The sequence below is a fragment of the Solanum lycopersicum genome, chromosome 9 (assembly GCF_036512215.1).
Source record: "Solanum lycopersicum chromosome 9, SLM_r2.1".
In the NCBI taxonomy this organism is placed as follows: Eukaryota; Viridiplantae; Streptophyta; class Magnoliopsida; order Solanales; family Solanaceae; genus Solanum; species Solanum lycopersicum.
In genome coordinates this window covers 64,984,641-65,001,318 of record NC_090808.1, presented here as the reverse complement: position 1 = coordinate 65,001,318, position 16,678 = coordinate 64,984,641, and the positions used below count along the sequence as shown (strand labels likewise).

Sequence of the window (16,678 nt, the reverse complement as noted above, 5' to 3'; positions counted from 1 at the left end):
TAAAAGCATTTTAAAGCACGAATCAACTTTATTTCTTTTCTTAAATCCTATTCTTTAAATCTAGTAGGGAGTAGTTATAAGCTCATATATAAATACATCGAATCGAATTAAATAGTTAGTTACTCAAACTAATATATTTGTATTCCAAAATGGACCAAAATATAATCATTATCGATAAGGGGCTATTCAAGTAAATATGCCTTTTGCAGACGGTTATATAGAAGAGAAAAAAAATAATTAAAAAGTTGCATTTCAACTGAACCGAATACTTCGGGAAGCGAAATGGAGGCTAATTTCGTCGCCGGCGATCGGCCGACAATGTTAGTGACGAACGACGATGGAATCGATGCGCCGGGATTGAGAGCTCTAGTTAGTCTGCTTGTTTCCACCAATCGCTTTCACGTCCTCGTTTGTGCTCCTGACTCGTATGATCTCTCTCTCACACACATGTTCAGTCTTCTGCATCTAATTGCACCTGTTGATACTGTTTTTAGCTATTTAAATGTGGAAACTTCAGAGGTTTGAAATATTGTGTTGAGCTTAAGTTTACTTTCTTAGTTCGGTTTGCTCCATAGTGCAAATTTGTCTCTATGATCCAGTCCTTTTCTGGGCGGTATGGACAGTTAAACTAGGTAACTCTCAAATTTGAAGAGTGTATTAGGGAATTCGAACTTCTATTGGCGTGTAGGGAGTTCTACTACTCCATCCCAAATTTAGTGTTTTAGCATGATGACATAGCATGATATTTGAGGTGTGCATAGGAGTAGGTATGTAGATATTGATCTAAAGATGTGTGTCTGTAGCGCTTCTTTTTTATGGTTAAAGGGGAAGAGTGCAAACAAATATTAGTTTCTGTTGTCTAAAATTGCTCAATGTGGAATTGTGATGTATAATGGTTTTATTGATCGTAGTTTTGGAACATTCCTTAATTGAAAGAAGGATGTTGAAGTTATCATACTGTTAAGTTATAGTGATGAAGCATGAGATGCTTTATGTCCAGATACACTGTTGGTAATCTTAAAGTTGGGAGTTTTGACTGACTGTTAGTTGATTACTTATTCTTATAGTTTGTAATTTGTCGCCAAATCTGTTGCTTGCACACACACAATTTTGAATTAAGTAATCACGACATGCTATTTCTAATGTGCTTATTACTACTTCCAGTGAAAAGTCAGCTGTTAGTCATAGCATTACTTGGCGTAATGCCCTTTCTGTTAAGCAAGTTGACATCAGCGGAGCAACAGCATTTGCAGTTTCAGGTTGGTTGTTATCTTCAACAAATTACTAATTTAGATTTCTGGACTGACCTAGAGTACTTGACTTTAAGTTTATTGGATTATTAACTCTAATGTTATAGTGTCACAGCCTTCTGTTTTATTTACTGCTATGGCATGTTGGTCCTCAGGATTGAACGAAACAAGTACTGTACCTCTATACCAAACAATTATGGAATTGAAGTGACAAATATATGAAGAGATCTTACTGGCTTTATATATGAATTATGAGAAATCTTTTCTTTCTGAAATAAATGAGGTTTTATGATATTATGCCACATAATTTGGCATTCTATTTATTTTCTATTAGAATAGATGTTACACTGATGAATGTAACCTTTTGACTTTAGACAGAGAAATCTAATTCAGGAAAGTTGTAATATAGATTTTAGACAGTAGAGCTTCTCTGACAAGTCCTCTTAGAACCTTTCTTCAACAGGAATCTGTCATGTGATAGTGGACTAGAAATGGTCAACCAAATTCAACTGAGAGCATGATATTGCTTAAGGTGTCATCCTTCAAGATCCCTGATTTGAAGTAATAGAAGAAGATGTGAATGATGACCTCCCTTTCCTTTTCCTTTTTCTTTTCTTTCTTACAGGAACTCCAGCAGACTGTACTTCCCTGGGAATCTCTAAAGCTCTTTTCCCTTCAGTACCTGATCTGGTAGATTAACTTTTCTAAACTAAGATAATCCTTCTACTCACAAGTCTTCTAATTATATTTCTCTTTGGAAAAAAGAAGAACATCAGTAATATGTGTCCAGACATACACATAAAACTCTCTTTCCCTTAGCTTGTATCTTTAATATGCCCTTTTAAGTTATTGCTTCCGTTTTCCTCGTCATGACATCTTAGAGTTCAGTTATTGGCACCTTACAGGGAGATTTTCCAAATTCCCAATACTTCAAGTTTTTTATCTCCCTTATATCTCGATTACTAATTTATCTATGCAGGCTTTAGGTGACAATTCCTTGGGACGTTGCATAATTAGAAGTTATTGGTTAGAACACACTAGCAATAATCTTAATTTATGGTTTCAGGTTATGAGTGGTGTTAACATGGGTGACAACTGCGGCTATCACATGTTAGTAGATTTCCTTCATTAGATGCTCTTTTTGACCTATTATTCAGGTCTCACACTCTATAAAGAGAGTGAGACCACTCTCAATGCCACTTGCACTGCAGGGTTTTCTTAGATAAAAAATGTTAAAGTTCAGGAGGTAACATCAACACGCCATAGTTTACTAGCAAAATGTGGATAGTCTATGTTTTTTTGAGGTATTAACTTTAAATAAGACGACTTTTATCATCCTATGTTCTCTGAGTTTGTGTTTTTCACCTTTGGTCTAATAATTCTTCTCATCTCTAAATTATTCACAAGAACTTTAACTTTGGATTGTACCAACCAACAATAATTATTTTAAAAACTGAGCACATTATCTATCTATCTAGCTATCTATCTATCTATCTATATATATATATATGGGTCAAATGAATCCACAGTCAGCCTGCATTATTTTGTTGCTTTTTAGATGATTCCTAAATGTAAAAATTGAAGAATAATGTTTTATTCAAGTTAATTTAATTTTATGATTAAAACTCAAGCGAAGTCAAAATGTTAAATGTAAAAGAATTTTACAAATAAAATATATTGATTGTCCTAGATGGCGAGTCTCCATCAGCTGAGTGAATTCGGTTTGATTACTTAAACGGCTCATACAAAATAGTTTCATTTTCTTTCTTTTGCTCTTCTGGAGTTTTGGTACAGACCTGACTTAGGGACAGGAAGTTTAATACCTGAGGAGCAGTGACTAGTCCAAAAATATAAATGCTGAATAAATTAGAGTATCTTAATCTAATAAAGTTGCTGTGAATTTTAGCTTCTTAAACTTCATCTTAATATTATAATCTGAGTCTTAACATGAAATGTTAAAATTCTGCCTTGGATAAATAGGGACAGAGCCATTTCCAATACTGAATGTCAAAAAGCAAACCTCAGATCACATAGAATTGATAAAGAGCCATTATCATCAAAAGAAACTCTGAACATCAAGGACATATATTGGGATTCCCCACAGAATAGCAGCAACTATGGCTACTTTCCTAATATTACAACCATGTAATTTTGTAGTTGCTTACGTGTGAATTAGTTTGTGCCCTTTCAGAGTATACTCGGGTACAGTGGCTGGCGCTAGGGAGGCTTTCTTCAATGGTATTCCTGCTGTGTCTGTATCATATAATTGGTAAGCATTGGTGATGCTCCAGAAATTCTACAATTGTTTGGTGCATCATTGTTTTGTTCTTTGTTCCTTGTTCCTTATTCCTTGGGATTGCTAAATTCAGGATTCGTGGAAAAAGCAATGTTAATGACTTCACACTGGCTGCTAAGGCTTGCTTACCCATCATCAGTGCTATATTGGCTGAAATCAAGACAAAACACTATCCCAAGAATTGCTTTCTCAATATTGATGTGCCAACAGATGTCGTCAATCACAAGGTAAATTTTATGCTAGCTTGATTTTGTTATTTAGGATAGACAATCACCTAGAAAAGGGAACTTTAATGTAAACGTAGATCTTGGGATTTACTTCTTTCTTCACAATTGGCAAAAGTATCATGTAAAAGTTGGTCTTCACCTTGATGATTTTTTCATGTATGTAATCTCTTTGTGGCCCTGTCAGCAGTCAGGTTTTTTTGGCTTCATTCACTCACTGTTGGACTCTTGTTTCATTGAGATTTCTATTGACAGCTGAAGCTTGGCTAGATGAGTCATTTCAGGTCACTGAAGCGTGTCTCTGTATAAATGAAGTAGTTAAGGATTGACAAGGTAGTTTTGAACAAACTGCACCAAATGTCTCCTCTGTATAAACAAAAATGGAATAGTAGTCTCTTCATTGTTGTCTTTATTTGCTATACATTTCTATTAAATTGTACTTGTAAATAAATAGCTTCCCTAGGGTTGTGGTTTTCCTTGTTCGATGTACAAGTTATAAGACAAACTTGCAAGCCATCATAATGTGCCTGTCTCAACTTACTTTTGAACACTTGTCTATTTTTACTTGAGTTTTCCTTTGATGAAAGGTAGATCATCAAACTTGAATTCTTTATTATACAAATTGTTATCAGTGACCATTAACCATTTCATCAAAAGGTTTATCTTGGTTTTCGTAGGGATACCGTCTAACCCGACAAGGAAAAAGTTTTGTGAAAATGGGATGGAGGCAAGTTACTTCTGATAGAGAAGGAGGAAACGTTTTGTCCACAATGACTATGGAGACGAATTCATCAGAGAGTACACATGCTAAAGCCTTAAAAAATGCACCATTGGATCATCTACTGTTTAAGAGACGAGTATGATCCCTTTCACAATAGGTGCTTGCTCAATTGCTGTATCCTTAATCTCTCAGATTCCCCTCCCTCCCCCCCACCCTCTCCTCCCCATGGGGCCCTTTACAACAAATACAAGACAAGTGTTTATGAAACCAGGCAACTGTTCCTTACTAAAATAACCAGACAACCTTTGCAAATCGTAACTTCACTAAAATATCCCTTTGAATGATTCTACTCTGTTTTTGTATGACACCGGATTTTCGTTTTTCCTACTTCTTTGAGAGTTAAATAAAAAATATAGAAGTAATTTATACAGGTTTTAATGGAGTAATTTGTTGGTATTACTCTTGCCTTTCTAGGTTACAGGAGTTCTAGTGGGGAATGGTGATACAGACTACTGTTCTCTCCAAGAAGGATACGTATGTACTATTGTTTTATATGGTTGTTAGTTTTTCAATGAGAAAGACCTATGATTGTTATTTTTCACGGTCATTTATCACAGATTACTGTCACACCCCTTGGCGGCTTGTCTCCAGCAGAGCTAGATGCTGTTTCATTCTTTCGGAATTGGCTGCCCGGTGTTGTTGATCATCATCCTTCCTCTGCTTTGTAGTGCTGTAAGTTGGTCCTCCTAGTGAAATCAAATTCTGATGTTACCCTAAGGCTAGTTGTTATATCATCCGTTTTTATCTTAACAATAATATTCAATTGGCTACTGAAGCTGGTGTTTCTATGAGTTTGATTTTGCCGTAAAGTTTGACTAAGTGGGACAAAGTTATGATCGTTGTGATTCATTTGCAGGGAACTGAATATCTGAAAGCAGGAGGAAAGAAGTAATTAACATCAAGTATGGATGCATTTCTCTTTTGTTTTTGTGGTGTACCTTGGCAATTGCAAATGACACAAAAGACATGATTGATTTTTTGAGCTTGTTTCTTATTTTCTTGTAGTGTGGCTATCCCCCCTGTATACACTTGTAGCACTTCGCTGCACATCAATAAAATACCTTTCACTAATTAAAAATTTATAATCATCGTACTATCTTACTTATATACTCCTCCAAAATGAAAAGAAACTGTTTTTCATCGTTTCGATTATTTTTCGTCTTCATTTCTGGTGATTATATTCTTCATTGTGGTTAATCTGTGTCTGAACTTGCTCTATTATTATGTAGGTTATCATTGATCAATTTCCCAGATGAAAAGTTTTAGCGATGAAACGTTTCCTCAACAATTACAAAAAGTTTGTAGAGACCTTAATGATTTTGCATGGAATGGAATTGTGCATTTGCATGTCATTACAATGTGGGCATCCTCTCCCTGGTTAGAATCAGATGTATCTTTATTTCATTTTCTGCAAGATATCCTCTATGATGTTTCATAGACATTTACTAAGATCATTAAGTAAGTAATGTAGCCCTGTTTTTAAGTTTCATACGCAAGGGAGAAGTAAATATAAGTTGCCTGTTTTTAAGGAGATCAAATCTGGAATCAAATAATAAATGGTGTGGCTTACCATGTGTTTATTGTTTAATGATAAACCTGTTTGGTGGTTACAGACTTGTCCTTAGTCAATAGAGTATAATTGTTAAGTCAAAAGTATGAAGAAGTATGTCGAAATGGCAATCACATCTCAATCTAATATCCTTACTTTAGCCCTTAAGTCAACTTTATTTAATAATACTAGTAAGTATGTCGACTCATTAACTGTTGAAACTGACAGGGCAACAAATAGAAAATAAGATAATGAGACTTTACTTTAAAATAACTTTTCTATCCTCTTGGAATAGGTACTTTTGATTCTCTTATGAGCATGTAATATTGCAATTGCATTATGTATGATTTCTTTTTCTTCCTTCTTATCAATAAAAGTTACTTATAAATATTTACCACATCTTGAAGAATGTACAACTAAAATAAAGAGAAAGACATAAGTTTCAATAACTTAAAAACTTTTCAGATGGACCTCACTCACAAAAGATAGAAAATTTGAACAAAGAAAACCTAGGTTGGGACAAAAGTGGTGTGATATATATGTACATGTGACTGTAAATTAAATCTCCCCTCCCATAAGTCCCTCATTTTCGTGGTGGCAAAGAATGTGGATGAGACTCCACTAGTATGGACCAAAGCACTTGAACATCTTCACAAGGGCAAGATTTAACATCCTCGTAGAGTATATATATCCCTCTTCCTGAAACATCAAGAATAAGTAAGTTTAGTACAAGCAAAAAAGTTACATTTTTGTAGATCAATAGCTGAAGAATATACAAGTGGAAGTTTGCATTTTTCTTGAGCAAGACTAGAGTTTTGTAAAAGAAAACATGTAGGTATGCAAAGGAATCAACTCATCATTGATTCTCTATTGTGGGATGGATGGAATACGATACATAATTAGTTAGTAAAAGAATGGAAAAGGCTTCAATTGAAGAAGGCTGATTCCCCTAAGCAATTAAAGCGATATGGCTAATTAAACTATTCCAGTTCAAGAACGGTTAAATTTCAGCTATCAAAATAGGGTTGACATTGATTCAAGAAGGAAATGTTGATGCTATAGATGTGAGCTTTTGCCATTGAAGGAGCAGTGGCTGATCTTACAATGAGTTCCTATAGTCGACAGAATTTAATGTTTCTGTCGACTTGTACGGATGGACTAACACACCCCAAAACTCACAACATCTAGATTCTGGATCCTTCAGGTAAATGAGAGTTAGTTATCTATGTATACATACGAAATCTTTGACAAAAGAAAACTTCACTACATAAAAGTGGAGACAATATAACTAGAAGTAATAGAAAACATACTCTTCTTCGGAGCAGAGTGAAGACGAAACCAAAGCTTCTTCAATGGAGAGAAGAGGGATTGAAGCCATCCCATGATGAAAAGAGGGAGTAGATGATGTTCATGGTAGGTAAAAATGAATGGGGGGTGAGAAATAAGAGAGACACACACTAAGAGAAAAGGGGTGTTAGTTTGCTTAGACAAAGGGTGAAGTTAGGGTCACTATCCTTATAAACATTTGCTATATGCCTTGTAGACGATATCATGCATTCATTTCATTACATTTTATTACTTTCACAATTTTTTCACTTGGTGTTATGTCTCTATCATACCTCTCTCCTTGTAGAAGAAGTTGCTACTCTACCAATCACTTGTACTTTCTACACTTTCTATGACCCCCTCTTCTTTATTATCTCATTTCTTTCCCTAAATTGACATCCCTTATTCTTCAAGTTATTTATTTGTTAGAAAATTGCAGAATTTGGGAAAACAAAAAAGACGGGCTTTGATAGGGTAATCTTTGTCCTTGGGGAATTAAGCTTTCACTGTGTTGTTGCATGGATTTTGTGACACAATTCATCCAAGATTTTACAAAGCCAATGAAAATTCATAGGAGCCGTGGGCTTGTCTAGTGCGGGTTACTTCTACCTGTGGTTTGCAAGCTACTACATATGCACCTAAAGATTAGCGTCTACGGCCATTGAAAATTCAAGTTTTAACATGGTTGTGATTTTTAGAGTGCAGTAGGAGAGGTGATAGAATTCTGATTTGTTAGTATCAATGTTTGAGGCATGGTTTTTTACTTAGTGCAGGGCGTAACTCGTAAGCCTTATGAATTTTTGAAATTTAATCTATTATTCATAGTATAATAACAAGAAAATTATAAAAGGGCATTAATAGTTTAGAACAATTAACAAAATCCATAGAAAATGAAACGTCTAACATGATTTTTACAGGTACATAAATGATACTCTTGTGGTGTTCTCAAATAGTAAATATACAACACCGTGACTTGTTATTTGAGTTACTCTGAATAAAATTACGTTTTGGAGTATGTTAATAAAAAAAGAAGCAAATAACTTGCAAGTACATCGTGAATTATTGAAATTGGAATATTGTTTTTCCTGAAATAGTTAGCATAATTGTTACACTAGGGGACTTGGTATTAATGATGAAATAATAATTTTAAAGTTGAGAGCAACTTTATTCTAGATGGGTCCCTTAATTGCATTACAAGGAAATATTATTTTTCAAGAGTCTACTTCAAGTTTTAAGCTTCTATTGGTCCATTTGCTCCATTCAGAGTTTAGTCTTTGTCACAATAACAAGCTAAGTATTAGTTTTGATGACTCAAAAGTTTTGTTCATTAATTAAAGACTTGTCAATGGCTTAATCAAAGTCATTAAAGGGAACATAAAAGAATTAATTAGCAAAATGTACTATTTTGTTTTTTATATTTTGAATGGCAATGTGGGATGGTGCGTGTATTTTGACCTAAGTAATTAATAAAGGGAAAAAGGACAAGATATTTCACATTATTATCATAAATAGTATATAGATACTCTCTGTCATAGTTTTGGGATATTAATGGTCATGCAGTCCAAAAATTAGAGTATATATATATGTCATACTAATAATATGCACATGTTAAAATTTTATCTATTGACCTGACAGTTATTAAAGTCAATACATATGGGATCGTCAGATAAATGTGTCCCTGTTTAATCTTTCGTTAGAATGAAAGACATACATGTTTTAGTTTATTGACGGCAAATGCACTAATATCTCAAAAGTATGACAGAGGATATTGCATACCATATATTATAGTTTTAGGGTATATCTTTTTCTGCACTAATAAATAATAATAATAATAATAATAATAATAAGCTTAGGCTGTGTTTACAAATTAGAAGGAAATGAAATTTAAGATAGAAGAAAAAAGGGTAAGTGAAGTGAACCTTTCTTTCCCTTCTTTGGTTAGATAACAAATTAATGTATATAAATTTTGTTCGGACATGTAATTTAGATATCAAAAGTTATAATTTTCTCACTTTTTTAGCTATAAATATTTTGGTCCAATTTGATTGTTTGTTTCGTCCACGCTGACCAAACCAATTGTCAATCTTATGTTCTCTTGATCAAATTTAATAAACAATGAAATTTTTATATCTTTAAATTGAATATTAATTTATTTATTTTCTATTATTTAAATCTTCAAAATTGGAAGTAGTAAAAAATCACAGAGTTGTTTCATCTCCGCAAACAAAAAATAAAAACATTAAATTTCTTACGGTTGTTAGTATCATGTGTTCATAATAAAGAAAATCAAGAAAAAGATATGTTAGTTTAATAGAAATATAACAAAAAATAAAAATAAAAAAAATTCCGCGACCACAATTTTTGTGTCTTTAAAAAATTTGATCCCTATCAAAATAGAATTAAAAACTTTGTTATAAAAGTGATACTTCAATTTACAGAATCTTGGTAAACTTAAATGGTAAAACAAATCACACGACTTTTTGATCTTTTTTATTTTGAAAGCAAATGCAGAGAACAGTTTAGAAGAGTGAAAGAGTTAAGATTTGTGTGATTAACATCTAAGACGAGGTACGGATTTATTTATAATTTAATATTATTTAACATAGTAAGATGATCAACTAATATGACATAATTACTTTTTGTATAATGATCAACTAATAAAGGACAGAGAGACAACAATTGATGGAGATTTCAAGATCTTCTGTAACACATAAGTTTCCGATATTGCTTTTGTTTGACTGATATTTCGAGTTTGATGACATTAATAAATCTATTTTTCATTTATAATTGGTGCTGCATAAATATTTTTTTATTTTTTAAAAAACAATTGATTGAGAAAAGAACTTTTCCTAAAATCGCTGATGACAATTAAGTTTTGTTAATTGCAACATTAGATACATTTCTAAAATATTTATTATAGTAATATGGATGGATGAAACTTGTTTGTGAATATATTATTCAAATAATTTATTGATTTTCAAAAACAGAAAAATGTTGATCAAGTTGGATAGCTTATAGACTATGAGTATGTTATTAATTTTGTTACGTTTATAACCTAATTTTAATTGTAAGTGTTAGCATCACGTCACGCATATTTTAAATTGGTGTTTTTTTTTTTTAGTTAAAATGTATATTAGAAAATATCTTTTTTTAAAGGAATAGCACATCTAATAAAGATAATAAAATTACGTAGTAAATAGGCAGTAAAAATAAGAATGGCAATGTTGGTCAAAGAATATGCGGGTGCGGAGCAGATTCAAATAATATTTTTTAAAAATAATATGGGATAACACGAATTGCAGATCTATGTGAATATATGAATTTTATGTAGGTTTATATAAAAAATTAAAGAATTAATTAAGTGCATGATACAGACTACAGAAAATTATATGTAATTACTAAGAAATTTTAATTTAAAAACTGATATAATAAAGTGTAAAATTATATGCAAAGTTATACACAGATTGTAAAAATATGAAAGATAACCCTATTAACTTTTATATTATTAAAATAACGTTGAACAAAGACTTAATATTTGCGAAACATCGACTCAATTTTTTCATTCTTCGCTACATTCTTGATTGATCTAAAACTGATCTCTTTCTTTCTCAATCTCAATTAATATATCCACACATGGCACAACTAGTAATCTGTTGAAAAAAATACTTAGGAGTCTTTATTTTCATTTATAAAAAAAAAGGAAAATTACGCGGTTAAACAAATTTATACTACTTAATTACTTATCATAACTATAGTTTGCTATAATTACTACTCACGACCAACATTATGCATTAATTATATGGGTTGACTTCGAGTTTGTAAAATTAGCCACATGTGTATTAGTATATGTATAATTCATCAGAATATACAAATATATATGTATAATATACAATTATCTATCAATATACATATACAATTCACCTCTCTCCCATTCTCGGCCCTATTTCGCCCGCCTCTCTCCTTCCTCTCAAGATCCACTCGCCTCTCTCTTCCCTCTCCTGATCTCGCTTGATTTTTATACAAATGCATATGTATAATATACAATTATCTAACCGATATAAATATACTATTTACCTCTCTCTCACTCCATGCCCTCTTTCGCTCGCCTCTCTCAATATATCGCTCGCTTCTCTCCTCCCTCTCCCAATCTCGCTCGTATTTCTCTTCTCTCTCATAATCTTGCTTGTCATATATACAGATACATATTTATACTATACAATATCTAATCAATATACATATATAATTCACCTTTCTCCCATTTTTTGATCTCTCGCCTCTCTCCTTCCTGTAACATGTGGTTACGAATTGTAATTATCAAATCATAGCTATGGAGAGTAATAAGTCTATTTTTTAGTGGTTATATGTGAAAATTTTCCAAAAAGATAGTAATTATGTGAAGCGAATTTACGGGAGTTTAATTAATGCGGAGCAAGAGTGGAAAAAAATAAAAATAAGAAGTCAATTTATGTGGAGCGGAAGTGTAACGACATGATTGATAATCAAAAGGCATCTAATATGAAATTTTGAAATTTCTTGAAATACATTGTGAATTTAAAAGTTGGGTATGCAATGAAAATTTATTAATTTGAGTTGAGTCGGGCTGACTTCAAACTCTAAGAACGTGAATTCTTTTATTTTCCTCTCACTTTATATCGATAAAATAGACGATAGTTACTCTAAAAAACACTTAAGCAACTCTAAGATGGGGAACCATGTAAGGGAGAGATTTTAGTGCAAAGGAAAGTTAAAACTCATGAATTTTTGGTCAAGGATACGCCAAAAGTTCACAATCAGAGTTGTTCAGCAATTGCTTGGCTCTCAGATGTGCTTGACCTTTAACTGAATAGTTTGAACTACCTTTATTTACATGTTATCTTGTAGGTAGAGGGACTGCACGTGTAGGAATTCTTAAGGGTTCGAATTATCAGATAGCTATAAAGAATAATTTGGTTGGTAGTTACATTTTTGAACATGTCTTGAATGGTCGTTAAATCAAGATGTCAACATGAGAATTTAAGGGAAAGTAGTAGACTGATTAGCAGAGTCAGTAGTGATCTTGTATTCGAGAAATTTCTATATGCTAAAAAGGTTAGGCTATAATTTGTTATGAGGGTGGAATGACCAAGATGATTGAGTTTGTAGCAAAATGAGGTGGAGTGAATTGAGATAGAGAATATGAGTTCAAAGGTAATACTACTTGTAGTAAGAGTGGTGATTGAAGTGTTGTGGTCCTAATTATATCTCTAAGTGTCATGTTTCTTAATTATATGCATGATATTGTGTAGAGGATTCGAATCGTTCGATGATTTCTATCAATATATGTTGTTTGTACTGATACTATTTTTTCTATATCACATGACATAATCTGGTTGAAAGATCAATGACGTTTTATTAGTGAAGAAAAAAAATAATTGTTATGTTGTTGAACATGTTTCGAATGATTTTTAAACCATGATGTCAGCATGAGAACTTGAAGGTAAGTAGTAGACTGATAAACAGAGTTAGTAGTGATCCTGTATTCGAGAATTTCTACGTGGTAAAAGGTTAGGCTATTGATTTATTATGATGGTGGAATTGTCAAGATGATCTCTTACAACTTCTACTTGTTGTTTCTTATGGTGGAAGTTATTTTATATTTCTTTTATAAATCGTACACTTTAGAAACTCTACTACCTGTTTAGATTAATTCCTTGAGGGAGAATTAAGTGTATTTTCTTACAAAGAACTTTAATTTAAATTAAGTTACAAATACTCTTCTTATTATAACAGGGTTTTTCTATGTTTTAGAAAAAAATGTCCTCGCGGGTCAATGAGTCAAATCGTGATATAGAACATATTAAAGTTTTTTTGACTTTACCCACAACCGTTACGGCTCAGTTTTTCATTCCTAAATAAAAAGTGTGTCAAGAAAATTAAATATAATAATTTGACTGGCTGAATAGTCAATGCAACTGTACCACAAAATATTTTTCGGCAAATAAATCTGTTTATATCCGTTTCAATGAATAAACAATTAAGAAAAAATACCTTTTATGAAAACAATTATAGGTAATAATTTTATTAATAGATCACTCACTACTACTATAAATAGATACCTAGTTGTACAACTTTATCACACACAACTTCATATCAATTTTGCATTCACTATGGACTCAAGCAATGTTCCCAACGCTACTACCCCCCTTGGTTTCGCTCAAGAGGTTATTATGTAAAATTTACCTTTATTTTTGTGAACATATCTAATTAATACATCTATTAATATTTTGAGTTTTGTTGTAGATACAAAATACGATTTATATCGAAAAAGTTAAGCAGTATTTTGATGCTCTTAAGAAGAAACATGCTTGCGAGATGAATCTCCTCGTTGCTATCCAAGAGCTGGAAATTGCTGAGCAAAGTCTACTTCTGAATGTTCCCAACGCTACTACCCCCCTTGGTTTTGCTCAAGAGGTTATTATGTAAAATTTACCTTTATTTTTGTGAACATATCTAATTAATACATCTTTTAATATTTTGAATTTTGTTGTAGATACAAAATTCGATCTACATCGAAAAAGTTAAGCAGTATTATGATGCTCTTAAGAAAAAACATGCTTGCGAGATGAATTTCCTCGTTACTATCCAGGAGCTTGAAAGTGCTGAGCAAAGTCTACTTCTGAATGGCGTTACAAAGATCGAGTAATATTTGTTCATCTTTAGACTTTAAGAAGATGATTTTTTTCATCAATTGTTTGTTTTAATATTTAAGTTGTTGTTATTGTCATTCTGTTCGTTGTTATATTTGATGTTATGGTTGTGCTCATGGTTATTGTTGTTATAATAATAACTCTTATTACCTATTATTGTTTTTAAAGTTTTTTGTTCATAAATCTATTGCGTTTGAAATATATTGATTATTGACACATAGTAAATAACAAACATATTTGTAGTTATTTTTATTCAGAAGTGATTTTCTTGAATAATATTAGTAGTACTCCATTAAAAGTTGCAAAATAACTTTTTTCTTATTTATTAATAAAATTGACGGCGCCTTTACATTATGTGAAAATAGGAAAAAAGAACACTTCACATATCTATTTAAAGGTTAATATTACAATTTTTAGATCTATTCTTTTTAAATTGCTACTTATAATATTTTAATTACGAGTATTAACATATTAATTTTAGTTTATAAATTAACTAATTATATTTATTAATTAATTAATTATTGTACTAAATACATTAATGAGAGAGAATTAATTTGTAATTATTTATTACATCTTTCAAAGAGTTTTTTAACTCAATTACGTATTGTGTTTTTAGCTGGATACAAATTAAATACCAAATGCATGTATAGTTAGACTTAATATTTTCAATGAACACTACAATAGAAATAACTTTTAGCGGCATTAAATATTGACACTAATAAAGAGTACTAAAGTTTTTATCGGCATTAGTTAAGTGTCATTAAAACCAATGTCGCTAAAGGCTTTAGAGACATATACAAAGAATAACAAATGCCACTAAAAATATATATTTAGCGGCAATTAAAAATTAAATGCCGCTAATGGTCATTTTAGTTACAGTGGAGATATCGGTTGGACACCACTTGAATATCTATTGCATATTGATGAACTTAATTTTTCAGTAGATACCAATTGCATACGAACATTATCTTATTTTAATTTTTTGACTACATTTGAAAAACATTGCATACATAAAGGAGTATGCAGTATAATAATAAATGTTCTGAAATTAAAATTCAATAAGTCAAAATAAAATCAAAATGTGTGTTTGTCCCAATTAAATAACTAAATTAAAATAAAAACAAATTATGACTTTTTTTTTAACAGAATAATTTGAGCATTTCTTCGTGTTGTGTCTTTTCTGATGACTTGTACTACGCGTAATTGTAGATTTCTTCAAAAACATTTCAGCAAACCCCTTTTAGAATTCAAGTTATGGTCTCCCTACCTTTCTTTTAGAAACAGATGACAACAATTTAAGCTCTAACATATTGATATATTCATGTATTATCGCATGAGGGAGGGTTAACAAGAACATATATAATTCTCTCCATCTAAAATCAATATATTTTTATGTTCCATCATAAATTATTGTGTCGAAATTACAGAATACAAAAGTATAAATAATTTTTATACATATTTTATAACATTTTCATACAAATGAGTATACAGTTTATAACAAATTCATACTATCATTATGTAAATAATATATAATGGTCACTAGTAGTATACAAATTTTATACCATTTTTATGCATATTGCTATATGAATTTCATGCCAAAAGTAAACACTGATTCATAGTAAATTCATATAAAAAAGGAATATAAATCAAACCATTTCTAATTAGTATAATTGTCTTTAATTGTATATACAATATACCAAGTTCATTCAATTATTATGCACAATTCTATACCAATATAATGTCAAAATTAAAATTGAATCATATTAAATTTGTATAAAAAAAGATATCAATTTTCTACAAGTTTGCTATAATTAGTATATCAATTTCATACAAATTTATGTCAATTTTTGTATCAGAGTCAAAAAAAAATAAAATAATTCATACAAAGAATGAACAGATTTAATTATATATACTTTTTTTTTTGATGTTCATACAAAAAACTAAAGTATACATAAAATAATAACACCAAAAGTAAAAATACTCCAATAGAAGTTGTACAAAATCTACATTTAATAATATACACAAAAAATGAAATTAGATTTTTTGTCCAGTAACCATTTTCATATCATTTTTCAATGTTTTATTATTATACAATAAGAAATTTTCCATTCACAAATTCATTACATTTTCGTTAAAAAGAATTCAAATTCTTAAAAGTTTTTGTCATTTGTCAATCAAATCTCAAGTTTTGATGTCAAAATTCGTAATGATTAAATGAAACTGAAGTTTTAGATTACGAAGACTTTTTTTTGGTTACAAAGACTTACCAAATGTTTCATCACAAATAATCTCTTTAAAATCATCTCAATGAATTTTCCATAACACACAATGGTAAAATAAGGTAAAACCTAAAAATGATAAACATAAACCCTCTTAGATCTCGGAAAGCAAACACTAGTGATCAATCTATCGCAAACGCGAGGCACACCAGTTATAAGAAAAAACAACTAACTCCCGCAACATCAAAAAAGACTCTCAGAATTCGTTTCAGAATTCAGTCAACAAATCAATATGCAAATTGACTAAACTGATGTTCCAAACTCAATGGAACCATTAAAGCATGAAT

At 31.1% G+C, this 16,678-nt stretch overlaps 1 protein-coding gene and 2 long non-coding RNA genes across 6 annotated transcripts; 2 read left to right on the top strand and 1 right to left on the bottom strand.

Annotated features, from left to right (window-relative positions):
• Nucleotides 1–223: 223 nt before the first annotated feature.
• Nucleotides 224–6,161, top strand: LOC101253828 (uncharacterized). 4 transcript variants are annotated; one of them, XM_004247311.5, is made up of 11 exons: nt 224–425; nt 1,165–1,259; nt 1,876–1,940; nt 2,317–2,360; nt 3,442–3,519; nt 3,620–3,773; nt 4,448–4,627; nt 4,966–5,025; nt 5,109–5,223; nt 5,408–5,453; nt 5,781–6,161. In XM_004247311.5, the coding sequence occupies exons 1-9, from the start codon at nt 283–285 to the stop codon at nt 5,217–5,219; spliced, it is 930 nt and encodes a 309-aa protein (XP_004247359.2). In that variant the 5' UTR covers nt 224–282; the 3' UTR covers nt 5,220–5,223; nt 5,408–5,453; nt 5,781–6,161. The 4 variants fall into 4 exon arrangements, with proteins under 4 accessions (XP_004247359.2, XP_025888557.2, XP_069145115.1 ...); XM_026032772.2 differs by having other exon boundaries at nt 226–425; nt 4,448–4,648; XM_069289014.1 differs by having other exon boundaries at nt 226–425; nt 3,427–3,519.
• A 286-nt stretch (nt 6,162–6,447) lies between these two features.
• LOC101254130 (uncharacterized) lies at nt 6,448–7,685 on the bottom strand. The gene is made up of 2 exons (XR_183130.5): nt 7,411–7,685; nt 6,448–6,799 (listed from the first exon to the last, which is right to left on the bottom strand). It is a non-coding gene; the product is annotated as an uncharacterized lncRNA (long non-coding RNA).
• A 5,368-nt stretch (nt 7,686–13,053) lies between these two features.
• Nucleotides 13,054–14,313, top strand: LOC138338216 (uncharacterized). The gene is made up of 2 exons (XR_011211642.1): nt 13,054–13,876; nt 13,956–14,313. It is a non-coding gene; the product is annotated as an uncharacterized lncRNA (long non-coding RNA).
• The last annotated feature ends 2,365 nt before the right edge of the window (nt 14,314–16,678 follow it).

Coding starts and splice junctions, on each gene's coding strand:
- LOC101253828 (XM_069289014.1), top strand. CDS start 283: ATGGAGGCTAATTTCGTCGCCGGCGATCGGCCGACAATGTTAGTGACG. Junction 3,520..3,619: donor GTGTCTGTATCATATAATTG/GTAAGCATTGGT, acceptor TGCTAAATTCAG/GATTCGTGGAAAAAGCAATG. Junction 4,628..4,965: donor ATCTACTGTTTAAGAGACGA/GTATGATCCCTT, acceptor TTGCCTTTCTAG/GTTACAGGAGTTCTAGTGGG.